The 16,460-nt window shown below is 35.3% G+C and overlaps 1 protein-coding gene across 5 annotated transcripts in view; it reads left to right on the top strand.

The window, feature by feature from the left end:
* Nucleotides 1-16,003, top strand: part of NIPBL (NIPBL, cohesin loading factor) — a 198,557-nt gene extending 182,554 nt beyond the window's left edge. For 4 of the 5 annotated variants that reach the window (XM_018065528.1, XM_018065530.1, XM_018065532.1 and 1 more), the window contains 9 exons: nucleotides 1,126-1,299; nucleotides 1,763-1,953; nucleotides 3,817-3,924; nucleotides 4,408-4,608; nucleotides 8,576-8,722; nucleotides 10,422-10,696; nucleotides 12,539-12,713; nucleotides 13,957-14,145; nucleotides 14,707-16,003. In XM_018065528.1, the coding sequence (XP_017921017.1) occupies nucleotides 1,126-1,299; nucleotides 1,763-1,953; nucleotides 3,817-3,924; nucleotides 4,408-4,608; nucleotides 8,576-8,722; nucleotides 10,422-10,696; nucleotides 12,539-12,713; nucleotides 13,957-14,145; nucleotides 14,707-15,072 (1,826 nt within the window). In that variant the 3' untranslated portion in view covers nucleotides 15,073-16,003. Of the gene's footprint in view, nucleotides 1-1,125; nucleotides 1,300-1,762; nucleotides 1,954-3,816; nucleotides 3,925-4,407; nucleotides 4,609-8,575; nucleotides 8,723-10,421; nucleotides 10,697-12,538; nucleotides 12,714-13,956; nucleotides 14,187-14,706 lie in introns of all 5 variants that reach the window. The other variant, XM_018065531.1, reaches the window with a different exon arrangement.

The following is a 16,460-nucleotide window of genomic DNA, read 5'->3' as shown; positions in this document are numbered from 1 at the left end:
TGTTCATTAAGGTTAATAACTTAGACATTTTATTTAGTAGCATTAATAAAGTTTATAATTTAAGTCTTAATATCTTATTTCCTCTTCATCTCTTTCAGAAAATTACATATAGCAAATAGAGTAAAAATTCATACACCACCTACTAGGGAGTTGTATTGGTAGAGTATTACCTTTCAAGTCAAATGTGTACTTCAGTCTGGACATACATTCTATAAAATGGCAAAAACTAATAGTGTTACATCTAATTCAGAGAACAAAGAGTGTAAATTGTAATTTGAAGCAGTACAATCCAGAAAATAGTGCCTTTAGACCAGTTAATAAAAGTTGCCTGGGCCATTGTTATCCTGTGTCACCTTGGGCTAGTTATCTGATCACTCTATGCTTTGAATTTAGTTTGTTATTTGGCATCCATAATATTTGCTCTCATCAAAGATCTTCGTTTCATCTCATAAATAAGCATTTTGTACAAATAAACATGGGCAATACTATTTTGGGTAATAAATATGGGTAATAATTTGTGATTATAGAATTCAGCATTGTGGCTTCATTATAACAACATATAGAAATAGATACAAGATTTTTAGCTTTATTTTAGAATTATTCCATTTCATCAGATGAATATATTTTAGTAGCACCAAGGTTAGTACCTTCCACTAGGGAACTAAAAATGCACACATTACCTCTTAAATCCTGAAAATATCCCATTGAGGTAGGTGGGTGGTAAATATTATTGTCCCCATTTTACAGATGGAGAATTGAGGCACAGAGAGATTATGTGACTCACTCAAGGTCACACTACAAGTCAGTGGTGGAGCCAGGAATAGAACCCAAGACTCCTGACTCCTAGTCCACTCCCTTAGCCACTAGGCCCTGCTCCCTCAAGGTTTCCTCTTGTGTGAAATTCTCCTTTGAAATGCAATTTCTTGTTTTTAATTCATGGGGGAAGAAGTACCTGCTCTAATACTTCTCTAGGTAAGGCCACCAGCATATTCTTCCAATCATTTTAAGTTTTAATTTTTGAAATAAGAAACTCTTTATATACTTTATCAACATTTTCAATAAATTATATGTAATTTTAATATGAATATATCAAGAAAATTTTTGTTTTTTTTTCATCTTCTTTAGGATTTGCCTTTATTCAGCACCCAAGTCTAATGTTTGAGCAAGAGGTGAAAAATCTATACAATAATATTTTATCTGATAAAAACTCCTCAGTAAATTTAAAAATTCAAGTGTTAAAAAACCTCCAGACCTACCTACAAGAAGAAGATACACGTATGCAGCAGGCAGATAGAGACTGTAAGTGAAAATATATTTTCAAAGTTCACAGTGGTGCTGCAGTTAGCATACTCTGAGACTCTTTTTTAATCCTGATACCTACTTACCCTATATTAGATAAAGGAGTTGAGTTAAAGAAGAAACTTCATAAACTCCCTAAAGTAGTTTATAAATTGAATGTGCGTGCAGACCTTAACATTTTGACAGAGGGAAAGGGATTATACTTTCTCATCATGTTCTCCAAGGGGTCTCTAACACACCTAAAAAAATTACAAAACTAAGGACCAATGGGTCAGCTGTCACATTTTGTGCTTTTGATTGTGACTTAATTTTATTCTTGCCTAGAGAATCCCAGGGATGGGGGAGCCTGATGGGCTACTGTCTATGGAGTTACACAGGGTCGGACACCACCGAAGCAACTTTGCAGCAGCAGCAGCAGTAAAGTTAATATACATATTCTTAGTATGTTTACTTCTGTTTGTAGGGAAGAAGGTTGCAAAACAGGAAGATTTGAAAGAAATGGGTGATGTTTCCTCAGGGATGAGTAGTTCCATCATGCAGCTTTACCTCAAACAGGTGCTTGAGGCGTTTTTTCACACCCAGTCAAGTGTACGCCACTTTGCCCTAAATGTCATTGCATTGACTCTAAACCAAGGTCTTATTCATCCAGTTCAGGTAAGTATGTTTTACATCAGTAGCACTTACGGAAAGAGCCAAGAATTTGTTGCCACTTGAAGACATTGTGATTAGAAAATAAGTAGTTCTTTATTCCTCTTAGTTGTCAATTTCAGGGCAGGGGGAGGGGCGGGGGTTGTCCCAAACTCTTAGGAATCCCAAGTTTAGTTCATCTTTTGGGTTGTTTTTCACTGCAAAGTACATATATATTCTCTATTATACAAACTCTAATTTATATTTGCACAATATGTACTCAGTATTACTTCTTCTAAGTAGGGATAATAGATTTGATTTAATTCACATTGACTCTTATCTCTAAAATCCAACAACAGCATGTAATATAAATGGAGTTAAGAGTATAATCTATCTTAACAGTGTGGATTTTAGTCCACAGAAAAGTCACCTATATAATCTGAGCTCTGTTCCTTCATCTTTAATTGGAAGTAAGATCAAGCACCCAATACCTTAAAACATGGATTTGTAGCCTAGATGATGTTCTCAAGACATATTTGTACAAGGGATTGGCAGCTAGTGCTTATGTAGTAGTATTCACCATCTGATACGTTCAGGAGAGTGCCATAGGCTTGTAGAAGTGAATTTGTTAAATAACAACAGCCTGTACCCTTCAAGATTTTTATTTCGGCTGTTTTAACTTTTAAAAAATATATTCTTGATTATTATGCTGTGTTCTTCTCTGTGTCCTGAAACAAAACACACTAATGAATATTCAGTCTGATCTTTGTGACTCAGGGCAAGATTACTTAATAAAAGGTACAGTACTCTGTTGATACTCATGAGTTTTTTATATACTTAGGGCTCTTTGCTGATATGCTTAATAGTCTTAGGTTTTGCTTTTATTGTATCTTTTTTTAAACTTAAAAATTTAATATTTATCAAAAAATTGCAAGGGTGGTACATTAAGCCCTTTATACTCTTTACGTATATTTTGCCATTTTGCCCACATTTGCTTTCTCTCTCCATACGTACACTAAATCATTTGATGATCCTCAACATACATTTTTTAAAGAACAGAAACATTCTCTTATAAAACCATAATGCAGTCATCAAATTTAGGAAATTTAACATTGATACAATAGTATGTAATATATTTTCATATTTTACAAGTTAAGCTAATAATGTTTTTTTGTGAGCCTCCCCCGACCCTGCAATTCAGGGTTTGATTCTTGAGGACCCATTCCATTCAGTGCTATGTCTACTTTTTTAAAGTTGTTTTTTATTTGTTTGTTGCTATTTTTCTGGCTTCTTCACCTCTAATTCAGAGTCACTTAACATAGAAGTGGTGTTTCCTGACCTTTAGATGTATACAGTGAGTATGGCTGTTACCAGATTACTAGCTATCCAGCTGTCAGACCATTGAAGCCATATCTAAAATCAGCATTGTGGGGGGGAATTTATATTTTTCTGTTGTTGAGTATGGAAGACAAAATTTTTTCCCCCTGTATTATCTTTACAAAGAAAATTCAGTTAGACCTAAAAAATTATTGGATTATTAATTTGTAGTATATATCATAATCAAATGGATATTCTTACTTTGGGAGCCCTTTAGTCTTTTTTTTTTTTTTTAATAAAAGAACTTTAAACTCACATTGAAATTGCTTGAAGTTCACCACATCACCTTTTTTTTAATTTCTGCTGATGCTCCAGTGCCTTTTTACTTTTAGCTAAATCTAAGGGAAGATTAATAAATTTTAAAAGAACACTAAAACATAGCATTCATTTATAGGAAAGCCAATGAGTTAAATTCATATGTCCCAGATATATAGCAAATTTTAATATACGTCAAGATACATATAGAGCCTTTACTACTATGATGTCTCATGAATTCTTTATTTTTATTTCCAGTGTGTGCCGTATTTAATTGCTATGGGCACAGACCCAGAACCAGCTATGCGGAACAAGGCTGATCAGCAGCTTGTGGAAATAGACAAAAAATATGCTGGATTCATTCACGTATGTATTTTTTAATTGTGCAGCCTAAATTTAAATATTGTTCTTTGGTAAACCATTTCTTTGGCAAATGTCCTACCCAGATTCATATTCGAATAAAATATTTTGCTTACTAATTACTTCTAAACATGAATCTAAGTTTGTCCCCCAAGGTGTTTATTCTTTTTAAAATTAACTCTTTAAGATTGAGCTGAAAGTAACAGCACAGCATGCATGCCGGGTGAAGCCCAGGATGCATGGGTTCTAGTGCCTGCTGTGTATCTTGGCAGTGATGGCTCCTCTGGGTCTCCACTTTTTTCTTCTATAAAAATGAGCAGGTTACAATAGATGGTCTCTAGTATTCCTCCAGTGCTTGCATTCTATGAATTTTATTATTTTAAATAAAACCAAATTATAAAGTTTGCCTCTAACTATAATGCTCAAATTATATTTTTAATTTGGCTCTTTTAATTTCTGTGACAAAAATAAGGCTTTTATTGATTTCAGATGAAAGCGGTGGCTGGCATGAAGATGTCTTACCAGGTACAACAGGCAATCAACACATGCCTGAAAGATCCTGTAAGGGGTTTCAGGCAGGATGAGTCCTCCAGTGCTTTGTGTTCACACCTTTACTCCATGATCCGCGGAAACCGCCAGCACAGACGCGCCTTTCTGATTTCTTTACTCAACCTCTTTGATGACACAGCAGTAAGCATTAAAAACTTCTTATTTTAAGAAGATAAATGTTCTATAAATTGAGGCAACATTTTAAAAGTATTATCATTTTAATAAATAATAGTGACTATCTTAAATGTGTTTATTTAGGTCTATGTTAACTACAAGGTATTGAAGAGGAAATTTTGCATGAAAATAAAATGAGGAATAAAGTATAATTGTGTCTCCATACTGAGTATGTTACAAACTTTATAGCAGTTCCTTTAAGCATGCTTTCACATAAACTATGTTACTAAACTATCACTTCTCAGGGTGGATGGATGGATGGATAGATAGATAAAATGAAATTCCACTTGTTTGTATCAGACTCGAATGTTTTAGAGTAACTGTCCTGGGTTTTAGGCTGCTGAGATTCCTGCTTGTTCAACCTGACCTCATTTAATGAAAAGCCCACTTTTGTGTAATTACAATTTTGACCCTTTAGGAGCTGTTGCACAAGTTGCATTGGCCAAGACTATAAGGCAGAAAAATAAAATATCCCATTCTTTAATCTTACCTCTGAATGTTTTCATTTAACAGTATTCAACATACGCATTATGGTAGCCATTGTGCTAGAAGATGAAGATGTGGTATCTTTCCACATAGAACTTACCAGTTCTTGTGTGAAGCTTTAAAAATAAAAATTTTTTTTTCATATTTTAATCACTTGACGACTTGACTTTGTTGCTGTTCCAATACCAGATTATTTCAATGAAGTAAGATTAAAATTATGTGTTAGTTGCTCAGTCGTGTCCGACTCTTTGCAACCCCATAGGCTATAGCCCACGAGGCTCCTCTGTCCATGGAATTCTCCAGGCAAGAATACTGGAGTAGGTTGCCATTCCCTTCTACAGGGTATCTTCCTGACTCAGGGATCAAACCCTAGTCTCCTGCAGTGCACTGCAGGCAAATTCTTTACCATCTGAGCTACGAGGGAAGCCCTAAAAATTACTGGAATACAGATGCCTTATTAGACCTTTTCTTTTTAAATAGTACATGAAATTTTTGGTTATATTATCTAACAAATAAATATAATAAACTTCTATTTTAGAAACATTTGGAATATAATTTAATCATCATCAGGACTGTCGTCAGTATTAAGCTTTCATTGTGTGTAAGAGGTTTAGATGCTGCTGCTGCTAAATCGCTTCAGTCGTGTCCAACTCTGTGTGACCCCATAGACGGCAACCCACCAGGCTCCCCCGTCCCTGGGATTCTCCAGGCAAGAACACTGGAGTGGGTTGCCATTTCCTTCTCCAGTGCATGAAAGTGAAAAGTGAAAGTGAAGTCACTCAGTTGTGTCTGACTCTTTGCGACCCCATGGACTGCAGCCTACTGGGCTCCTCCGTCCATGGGATTTTCCAGGCAAGAATACTGGAGTGGGACGCCATTGCCACAATGATATGATAAGGTGCTCTAGTCATCATTGGATCTTGCTTCCTGTAAAATAGCGGTTAAGATTAGCATAGTCTGAGTCCCAGATGGTTTGTATCTGTATCACCCTAGTCCTTCTCTTGGGCTTCCCTGGTGGCTCAGAAGGTAAAGTGTCTGACTATAACACTGGAGGACCTGGGTTTGATCCCTGGGTTGGGAAGATCCCCTGGAGAAGAAAATGGCAATCCACTCCAATCTTTCTCTTCTTCCTGAGCTTCATTCCTACGTGGTTTCATTGCTTGCTGTATGTCATTAACTGGATGCTTCGTCACCCCAGCATGTAACCTGCTAAATTGGAAATCTAGTTTTCATAATACAGTGCTTTCTTCTGACTACCTCCAACAGAAGATGTCAGAGGAGGAACAAATTACTGAAGACATAGGTGAATAAGATGGATCTACTGTTTAAGGCAGAGCAGGTGTAAAAACATAAATAAAGGTACAAAAATAAGAATAGGTAGGAAATAATGAATAGATTCATTATTTAACTAGACCAGCAGGGTCATAGTGAGGCATGGTTTATGGCGGATCTTCCCTGATAGCTCAGCTGGTAAAGAATCTGCCTGCAGTGCGGGAGCCCTGTGTTCGATCCCTGGTTTGGGAAGATCCCCTGGAGAAGGGAAAAGCTACCCACTCCAGTATTCTAGCATGGAGAATTCCATGGACTGTATATCTACGGGGTCGCAAAGAGTCGGACACAACTGAGCGACTTTCACTCACTCATAGATACTGTAAAACTATTGAAGGTTGTTAAATACATTGATGAGGACACGTGACAAAGAACATTTTAGGAACACAAATTTTTTAGCATTGTGCTCACACTGCAGGTGTAAGAGATTGAGTTGTTATGATGAGAGTTGGAAGGAAAAGAACGGATGGAAGGAAAGAAGAAACACCAAGGAAGGAATAAATTATATGAGACATTGTGAGAATAGTCAAAGGATAACTGGAATATTTTTGTCCTATTGTTCAGTCCCCTAGTCATGTCCACCTCTTTGCAGCCCCATGGACTGCAGATGCCAGGCCTCTCTGTCCCTCACCATCTCCCAAAGTTTGCCCAAGTCCATGTCCATTGCGTCGGTGATGCCATGCAGCCATCTCATCCTTTGATGCCCTCTTCTCCTTCTGCCCTCAATCTTTCCTAGCATCAGGGACTTTTCCAATGAGTCAGCTGTTCACATCAGATGACCAAAATACAGCTTCAGCATCAGTCCTCCCAATGAGTATTTAGGATTGATTTCCCTTAAGATTGACTGGTTTGACCTCCTTGCAGTCCAAGGGACTCTCAGGACTCCTAAGCACACAAAAAATAGAATGTTGCTAAAAGCAGTTTGAAAAGGAGTTGGTTTGAGAAGGAAATAGAAGAGGAATAGTAAAAGAGCTAGGAAGAGAAAACTAGAGAAAAAGGTTTCAGGGAGGTGAGGATGGTTGTCTGTATTTTCCCAACTTTAACATGTACATGTTGATACGTATTTAAAAATAAAAAATAGAGTGGGAGTTTCATGAATACTAATAGCAAGTTCATTCCATCTGTCCTTTGGGATTTTTGTTGTTTGCTACCACTGATACGGCATTTTATGTTGTTTGGGCAGCAGGATAAGGGAGATGGTAGGAAGGTGTGTTTGGGGAGGGATTTTAGGGAAGCTTTTGGCCATGCTTCAGGCAATGCGGAATCTTAGTTCTCCAACAGGGATTAAACCCCTGCCCCTTACAGTGGAAGCAGTGTCTTAACCACCAAACCACCTGGGAAGTACCAGGAAGTAGTGTTTTTAATTGCCTGTTTTTTCTTTTCTTTTTTTTTTTAAAGCTATAAATATTTTTAAAGGAATTTAAATATTAACATGTCTTTCTGTTTATATTCTGTATGATCATGGAGTTCTAAAAAAAAGTCTCTGTTACTTCTTTTAAAAGCAAACAACTATTAGTAACCATCATTTGCCAACATCAGCGTTTTTATGGTGTGAATCTTTAGCAGCTGTCAGAATGACTCTGATATTTTAAATGATACACACACAGGAAACTGAGAATTGTTTTAAGAGTACATGAACTTGGATTTTTTTAACCCATGTGTTAGAACTATAATTATTACCTCTTACTTTTGAAGACAGAATAACTGTGTGTAACTAATCTCTCCATATGGGTTAAACTTTTAGAGGCACAATGATAAATAATCATGAATTCAAATGTGTACTTTCTGATGTGGTATGTATTTATCATAAAGATTCTATGTACTCTATAAGAAAACTTACGGGACTTCCACCTGGGTCTCTGAAAAAACATTCACCTCTTCCCTTTTCAAGGTACCATGGTTTAAGTCATTAGGAAATCTCTTAAAATGGATTTAAGATTATTCTGTAAAATCCATTTCTCTTTTGCTTCCTCCTCCTCCTTCCTTCTTTCTCTCCCTGTCCCTTCCTTTCTGAAACATTAACTGAGGTGAAAGTACCCTGTAATATTTTTTCTAAAAAGGTTTTTATGATGGATTTCTGGATTATCTACTAAATATGTACTTTTTTTTTTCTTTACAGAAAACAGAAGTGAATATGCTCTTGTATATAGCAGACAATCTAGCCTGTTTTCCATACCAGACACAGGAAGAGCCGTTGTTTATAATGCATCATATAGACATTACACTCTCTGTTTCTGGTAGTAACCTGCTGCAGTCATTCAAGGAGGTAAGTCACACACATTGCTATTCTTAGTGCATCTTTCAAAATGCAGGCACACTATTTTCACTGTTTTGTTTCTCATTGTTCTTTTTATTGTTTTCACAGGTATATAAAATCTTTGTAAATAAACTTACTGAAATCTAAATAGTGCTTGAGTTGGAGAGAGGAAATGAGTTTCCATTTCATTTCCATTAAGAAAGTTCTTAAAAACATTTCATTCCAGATCATTTAGGTGGAATTTATACATGCATATACTTACGTGCATGCACACTTGTGCACACACACACATACATGCATGCATGCATACATGGATTGTTCTGTTGATAAGCCATCCCATGTCTTTATTTCTCCCACTTTAAGCACTGACCTTAAATGTTCAGTGTCCATTCATATATTCATTTAAACCCCATTTTAAGAACGCCTTGCTCTTTTATAAATCTGAAAATACTGTAGCTAACAATAGTACACTTGAAGAGATACAGATATGAATATAAATAGCTTACTTACAAGGAACATAGAAAATTTATACTGTTGATTTCCTTATCCCTGAACACCGGAATCATAATGGAGTTGCTATATTGTATGCCCAAAATCTTTACTAAGGTTTTGTTGTGAACTTTATCTTTTCTTTCATGGTTTTTAAGAAGAAAATATAGTTGGTTTAATTGTAAAAGCACCTGGTGTAGCCCTGGGAATACAGTAGGTACACTCAGTAGTTTACATTCTTTGTAAATTAGTTGGAATATTTTCATGTACCTGATGATACAAGTAAAAATTCTCATTTTACAGTATCGTTGTGCCCAAAACTCAGCCTGGTCAAACTCATAAATCAGGGAGATTATTTTAATACCGAACAGTTAGAATTACAGAGGTATCTGAACCCTTGCTACTTGAAGTGCAGACCAGAACCAGTAGCACCAGCCTCACCTGAGAGCTTGTTAGACGTGTAGAACCTTAGGTCCGCCCTAGACCTGCTGACACAGTGTTTGCATTGTTGATAAAATGCCTAGGTGTTTAATATGCACATTGAGGTTTAAGAGGTTAATCATTTCCCAGGAACTTGATCCATCGTGTTATCTTATTTTACTTCATTAACTGTTGTAAATATACTTGTTCATGTTTCTCCTGTTTTATTTCTTAACAGCTGTATTTTGAATATTGCTTTGTAATCTGATCTTTTCCACCTTTGGAAACCAGTTGGCTTTGTTTCTTTTAAAAAGCTAACAGTTTCATAAAGTACAAAGAAACAATTTAATTTTTTAAGAAAAACTGCATGTTATGTTGCTAAAAAGTTCTTAAATGGGAGAGTTTAAAAGAAGGTGGGGGAATTCAAGACCTATTATATTTTCCTATAGTTAAATTATAATTACTTCTTTTCCTCTATAATGGCTTACCTATATACAAAATGTTACTTCTATAATTTATCTTTCATTGCTATCGTATAAGAAAATTCTTTCCCTTGGAATGACATTCCAGAAGGGTTTAGGGAGAGTGGCACAGTAGTTGCAGTGGATTTTATTTAGTCTTGGAACATTATTTTCTCCCTAAGGGTTACATCCCCAGTTGTTCACAGAAAGAGAGTTTTGATATATGGAACACTAAATTGCAGGTGCGTTTGAACCTGTTGAAGGAAGCATATGTATAGTTGTTAGTGGTATTTTCATTTTATTATTTTTTAGACAGAATAATTTCCTCTTTTTTTCAGTCTATGGTAAAAGACAAAAGGAAAGAGAGAAAATCATCTCCTGGTAAGGAAAATGAGTCAAGCGAGAGTGAAGAAGAAGTCTCCAGGCCTCGAAAGTCACGGAAACGTGTAGATTCGGATTCAGATTCGGATTCAGAAGATGATATAAATTCAGTGATGAAATGTTTGCCAGAAAATTCAGCTCCTTTAATTGAGTTTGCGAATGTCTCCCAGGGTATTTTATTGCTTCTGATGTTAAAACAACATTTGAAGAATCTCTGTGGATTTTCTGATAGGTAAGATTATATAAGCAGTGAAAGAAAAACTTGCTGTCTTCAAATAATGAAGAAATATGAAACTCAGTTTTGATTGCATGCTGAATATTAAAAATCCTCCTTTTTTATAAAAAGTAGTTTGTTCCTTTTAACTGCTAATAGTGTTTTTGTTGTATAATATACCATAATTTGTGCATTCTGTTATTGAAGAGAGGAGAGCTATATTCTTCTAATTGAAGATAATGCATCATAAATTAAAAGACTTATTATGTTGGCTTTCCTAAAAAGATATTAGAGAATTAGGCTAACCTTAAAAATAGATGGCAGGGACTTCCCAGGTGGTCCAATGGCTAAGACTCTGCACTCCCAATGCAGGAGGCCTGGGTTTGATCCTTTGTCAGGGAGCTAGATCCCACATGCCACAACTAAGACCCAGCACAGCAAAATAAATAAAATCAATAAAAGTAAATATTAAAAAAATAAGATGGCAAATTCAAGTTTTTAAAGAGCTGTGAATGAAGAATAAATAGATGCAGACCAGCTAGGCTAAGTTCTAACAGGATCCAGTAGTCTTTAATGTACACTATCAAGGTAAGAGATAGAAAAGTACTAATAACTTTGAATACACTATAATTTTATTCGTCATCAATCACTATACTGCCTGTACCCATGGAATGTTGGACATTTTTCACATTCATTGAAACCTTATGACGTTAAATGTTCATAGGGACAGATAAATGAATAAAGTGGACCCAGGTAGGTCATTAGCACAATGAAAAGAACACATTTGGGGTTCAGATATTCATCAGCTTGTTGCCATGGGAGAAGGTGGGAACAGTGTGGCCAAAGCTTCCATTTCTTTCAAGGGAAACTAGAAAATCCAGATGTTAATGGAAATACCTTGATGTTAAATACTAGCAACTGTAGGACCTACTGTGTTATATTGCACTTCACAGATACTACATTTTATACAAATTAAAGGTTTGTGGCTGTCTTGCTTCATGCAAGTCTGTTGGCTCCATTTTTCCAACAGCATTTGTTCCCTTCGTGTCTCTCACATTTTGTAGTTATTCAACAATATTTAAATGTTTTTCATTGTTTTTTTTATGGTGGTCTTTGATCAGTCATCTTTGATGTTACCATTGCCAAAAGATTACAATTCACTGGAGACTCATGATACTTTTTATCAATAAAGTATTTTTTAATTGTATATGTACGTTTTTCAACATAATGCTGTTGCCCACTTTAAATAGACTACAGTATGCTGTAAATGTAACCTTTATATTCATTGGGAAACAAAAAATTGATGTGGTTCACTTTATTGCAATAATTGCTTTATTGCAATGGTCTGGAACCAAACCTGTAATGTCTCCAAGGTATGCCTGTAATTCAAAATAATTTAAAACCTTGTAAAATCTTGGAGCAGTGCTAAGGAGATGGAAAGATTTTGAAATAGAGTTGTTAATAATATGAAGCAGGTCTGTAAACAATCATTCTGGCCGTGTAGAGAATGAAAAATCTTAGAAGAAGAAGGTAAGCCATTTAGGTAGCACTGAGTGATTATATTAAACCTATGCTATAGTCACAGTCATGGTACTGGAAAACAGACATGAGAAACTACTTTCATTTAAAAGGTGCCTCGATTCAAGACAAGCACTGAGGAAAGCAAGAGAATAGCACTCTTTAATCTTTGATTTTGTGTCTTTACTTCCCTTTTAAAAATTATTGTGTATACAGTTTCACTGGTTAAAATCTGTATGACAGAAAGTTTAGTTATAAGTAAATAAAACTTAACTAGAATCCATTTAAATGTAAATGTCTGAAAAAATTTTTTACATTAATGGTTTTATTTTCCTAAAACAGTAAAATTCAGAAATATTCTCCATCTGAATCTGCAAAAGTGTATGATAAAGCGATAAACCGGAAAACGGGAGTTCATTTTCATCCCAAGCAAACACTGGACTTCCTGCGGAGTGATATGGCTAATTCCAAAATCACTGAAGATGTGAAGAGGAGTATAGTAAAACAGTACCTAGATGTGAGTAGCAAAACCAAAATATGTTTCATTTTGGTAATGACTTTTTAAAATGTGAATACTTTTGAGAGGGCTACTGTCTTTAGCCTTTTCTGTTCCTTTTCCTTCTGGCAACCAGTGTCACAACTTGTTCATGTTTTCTTACAGAAGCAGTACAAGTATATATATACACACACACATACGTATATATATATGTATGTAAATACCCATTTAACAAGTGTGTATGTGAGTGTATTAATTATGCTTTTAAAATGTCTTTAAGAATAGGCAAATGCAGGGAATTCCCAGGTGGTCCATTGGTTAGGACTCCACACCTTCACTGCTGAGGGCTCAGGGTTCAATTCTTGATCAGGGAACTTAGATCCTAAAAGCCATGTGGAGCAGCTGGGAAATAAAAAATAAAAGGGGCAGATTCAGAGAGACAGAAAATAGAAGCGAAGTTTACCAGGGCCAGTGGGAGGGAGGAATGGGGAGTATTAAATGGGTACAGATTGAGTTTCTTTTGGGAATGATGTAAAAGCTTTAGAAATAATGGTAGTGATGGTTATGCAACATTTTAAACATACTTCATGTCAGTGACTTAAGCACTTTAAAATAAAGTGGTAAATTTTCTGTTTTACCACAATAAAAATTTTTTAATGTTTTAAAAAATGTTTTTCAAGATTGTCCTAAAAAGTAAAAATAAAGTCTTTAAATTTAATCTACTTAAAGCTGGTAGTTGAATATAACTAATCATGATTTTCTTGACTACAAATGTAAGCTACACAACGGTTTTCATATTATTCATAGACTGCAAGCCTTATACTTTAAAATTAGCATTTATTTTAGTTCTTTAAAATTGTTTCACGTCTTTTATTTATCCTTATACCTTCTTGGTGGAGAGCAGAAGGAACAGAAAATGTTTAAATGTCTGTCAGTAATTAGTAATCACTGGCTGCTTGATAATTTGGATCAGGGTTAGTGACATCTTGCTTATAGGCGAAATCTGGTCAACTGCTGTTGGTGTAAAATAAAGTTTTATTGAAACAGCTCTGCGCATTCATTTCTGTATTGCATTTTAGCCTGCAGAGCCAAAAATGCTTCCAATCTGGCTCTTTACCAAAAACGTTTTTGAGCACCCAAGTTGGACAGTAGCTAAAGTCTCTTTCACCAGCATCAAACTACTGCCATGGAAAACATTTAGGAATTTGACAGTCTTGTTTGAATTGTTTACCTCAAATTCTAAGATAATATCTAATTTTTGTAGTTCAAACTTCTCATGGAACATCTGGACCCTGATGAAGAGGAAGAAGAAGGGGAGGTGTCAGCCAGCACAAATGCTCGGAACAAAGCAATTACCTCGCTGCTTGGAGGAGGCAGCCCTAAAACTAATGCAGCAGCAGAGACAGAAGATGATGAGAGTGATGGGGAGGATAGAGGAGGAGGCACTTCAGGGGTGAGGCGGAGGAGGAGTCAGCGTATTTCGCAGCGTATTACGTAAAATGATTTTTATGTGCTTATATATGTCAGTCTATTCAATGTACACCAAGTAATGTAATACTTATGAGAGAAAACATTTTGTAGATAGAAATTCTCTACTTACCCATTTATACATCTTTTTGTAGAAAGTTTAACATAAAAGACAATAAAAAAGAAAAAACAGAAATGAGATTTATCCAGCATAAAAGGTTATTAATTTTTCTTTGGATTGTATTAATGTGTGTTACCCTTTTTTATTGTTGCTAAATTTTATGTAGCTTTATGGTTCATATGTATATATAATTTTATATATCAATAAGAGTAAAGACACGGGTACAAATTAAGAGATACATGGTTTTACAAATATATGTTAACCCCTTGGCGCTGGCGGTCACGGTGCGTCTCATTGCCGGCAATGGAAGTGTGCTGGGAAATCCCAACTCCCGGCGTCAAGGGATTAAAAGCAATAAAAACAATAATTTCACTAAAATTATTTTGTGTAACACTTGGTCTTTTTTCCCCCCTCCCAATGTTTTAGTCATTGAGAAGGTCAAAACGAAATTCAGACTCTACGGAGTTGGCAGCACAGATGAATGAAAGTGTTGACGTCATGGATGTCATCGCTATTTGCTGTCCAAAGTACAAAGATCGACCACAAATTGCAAGAGTAGTACAGAAAACCAGCAGTGGCTTCAGTGTTCAGTGGATGGCAGGCTCCTACAGTGGCTCCTGGACTGAGGCTAAGCGCCGTGATGGCCGCAAACTGGTGCCTTGGGTAGACACTATTAAAGAGTCAGACATTATTTACAAAAAAATTGCTCTAACGAGTGCTAATAAGCTGACTAATAAAGTTGTTCAGACTTTACGATCCCTGTATGCCGCCAAGGATGGGACTTCCAGCTAATGAATTTGTACATGCAGCCAAATTTACAGGAGTTTTTTTTAAAGGCAGAAAAACTTGAATATCAACATTCTGGCAAAAAAAAAAAAAATCAGTTTTATGAAGAGTAAGAATGGAACCTGGGATGCAGGAACAAAAGAAGGAAATGTTGGGCAAACATTTTTGTGGGAGCTCCCTTCGCTGTTGTGCAGCAGAAACAGATTCTCAGTTCATTTTTACTCCCACTGTATTATAGTTTAACAAAAATTGTTTATATCTTGGAAAAAAAAACTTTCTGTTTAAAAATAAACAAGTGAATGTTGGAAATTAGTCTGTTAATGTTCTTAATAAAGTGTTCTTGGAGTTTAACCTAGCAGCGGATGGCTTTCTTTAGCTTAGCCCAGTTTCCAGGGAAGCATTGTTTTTTCCAGGCTGTAAAATGGCAGAATCTCCTGGATATATAATTTATTCTGTTGGAAAAAAAAAAAAGCATGCAGTATCTATGACCTATCTGCAGAAGGAGTTTTTGTAAATGTAGATTTTGATGTATTAGGTCACCCTGAAAACAATACAAGAAAAGGGATCCCCAGACTACCTGGTGGAGCGAATACTGCAATAAATTTTTTTACTTCTCTTTGTTACTTGTCTGTTTCCATTTGAATTTCTTATTGTAAAGATCTGTTTAAATCCATTTATATTATTTTGCAGTCTTTTATGTAAAATTTATTATATCACTGGTTTTCAAGACAAAACATAAAATATTGTTTATACAGTTTGTATAGGCTGACTTCTGAATAATTGGTATCTATTATTTTCATTCCCATAAGAGGGTGTAAACAATTAACTCCAGGGTTTTATTGTATCCTACAATATTTAGTATTAACTATATATGATTTAGCACTGTGCCAAACACATTTTCAAGAGTACATTTTGATATAAAAAGAAACTATAGTTTGTTCCTTGTATGCTTCAATTTCTTTCTAGTGATGTCATGATGGTAATATTTATTTTTTAAACCTCGGGGGAAAAGTTACAGTCTTGGGGAAAGGTAACAATCATGCTATTTTGGGAAACGAGCATTTCTTAGTTAAAATTATGCCATGTGTTATTTTAGAAATAGAATTGAGATGACTATAACACTTCATAGTAACATTACATTTTTCACGAGTTATTTTTTAATGCTGAAAAAGGAGTAATTTTACTAGTTGAGATGTTTATTCATTTTCTATTCTAAATGTTTTATACATCTTTGGGGAGCAGTTGTCATTTATTTGTTTGTTATTACAGATGGGGAGGTGGGTATTTAATTAGTTGATTTAATAGTTGATGCTCAGAAATAGTAATGCCTAAAATTTACAGAGGATGAGGTCTGTTTCAGATTTAAATCTTTTTAAAAATATGTACTATTTTTT

This window comes from Capra hircus, chromosome 20 (assembly GCF_001704415.2).
Source record: "Capra hircus breed San Clemente chromosome 20, ASM170441v1, whole genome shotgun sequence".
Taxonomy (NCBI): domain Eukaryota; kingdom Metazoa; phylum Chordata; class Mammalia; order Artiodactyla; family Bovidae; genus Capra; species Capra hircus.
This window is presented reverse-complemented; position numbering and strand designations above follow the sequence as displayed.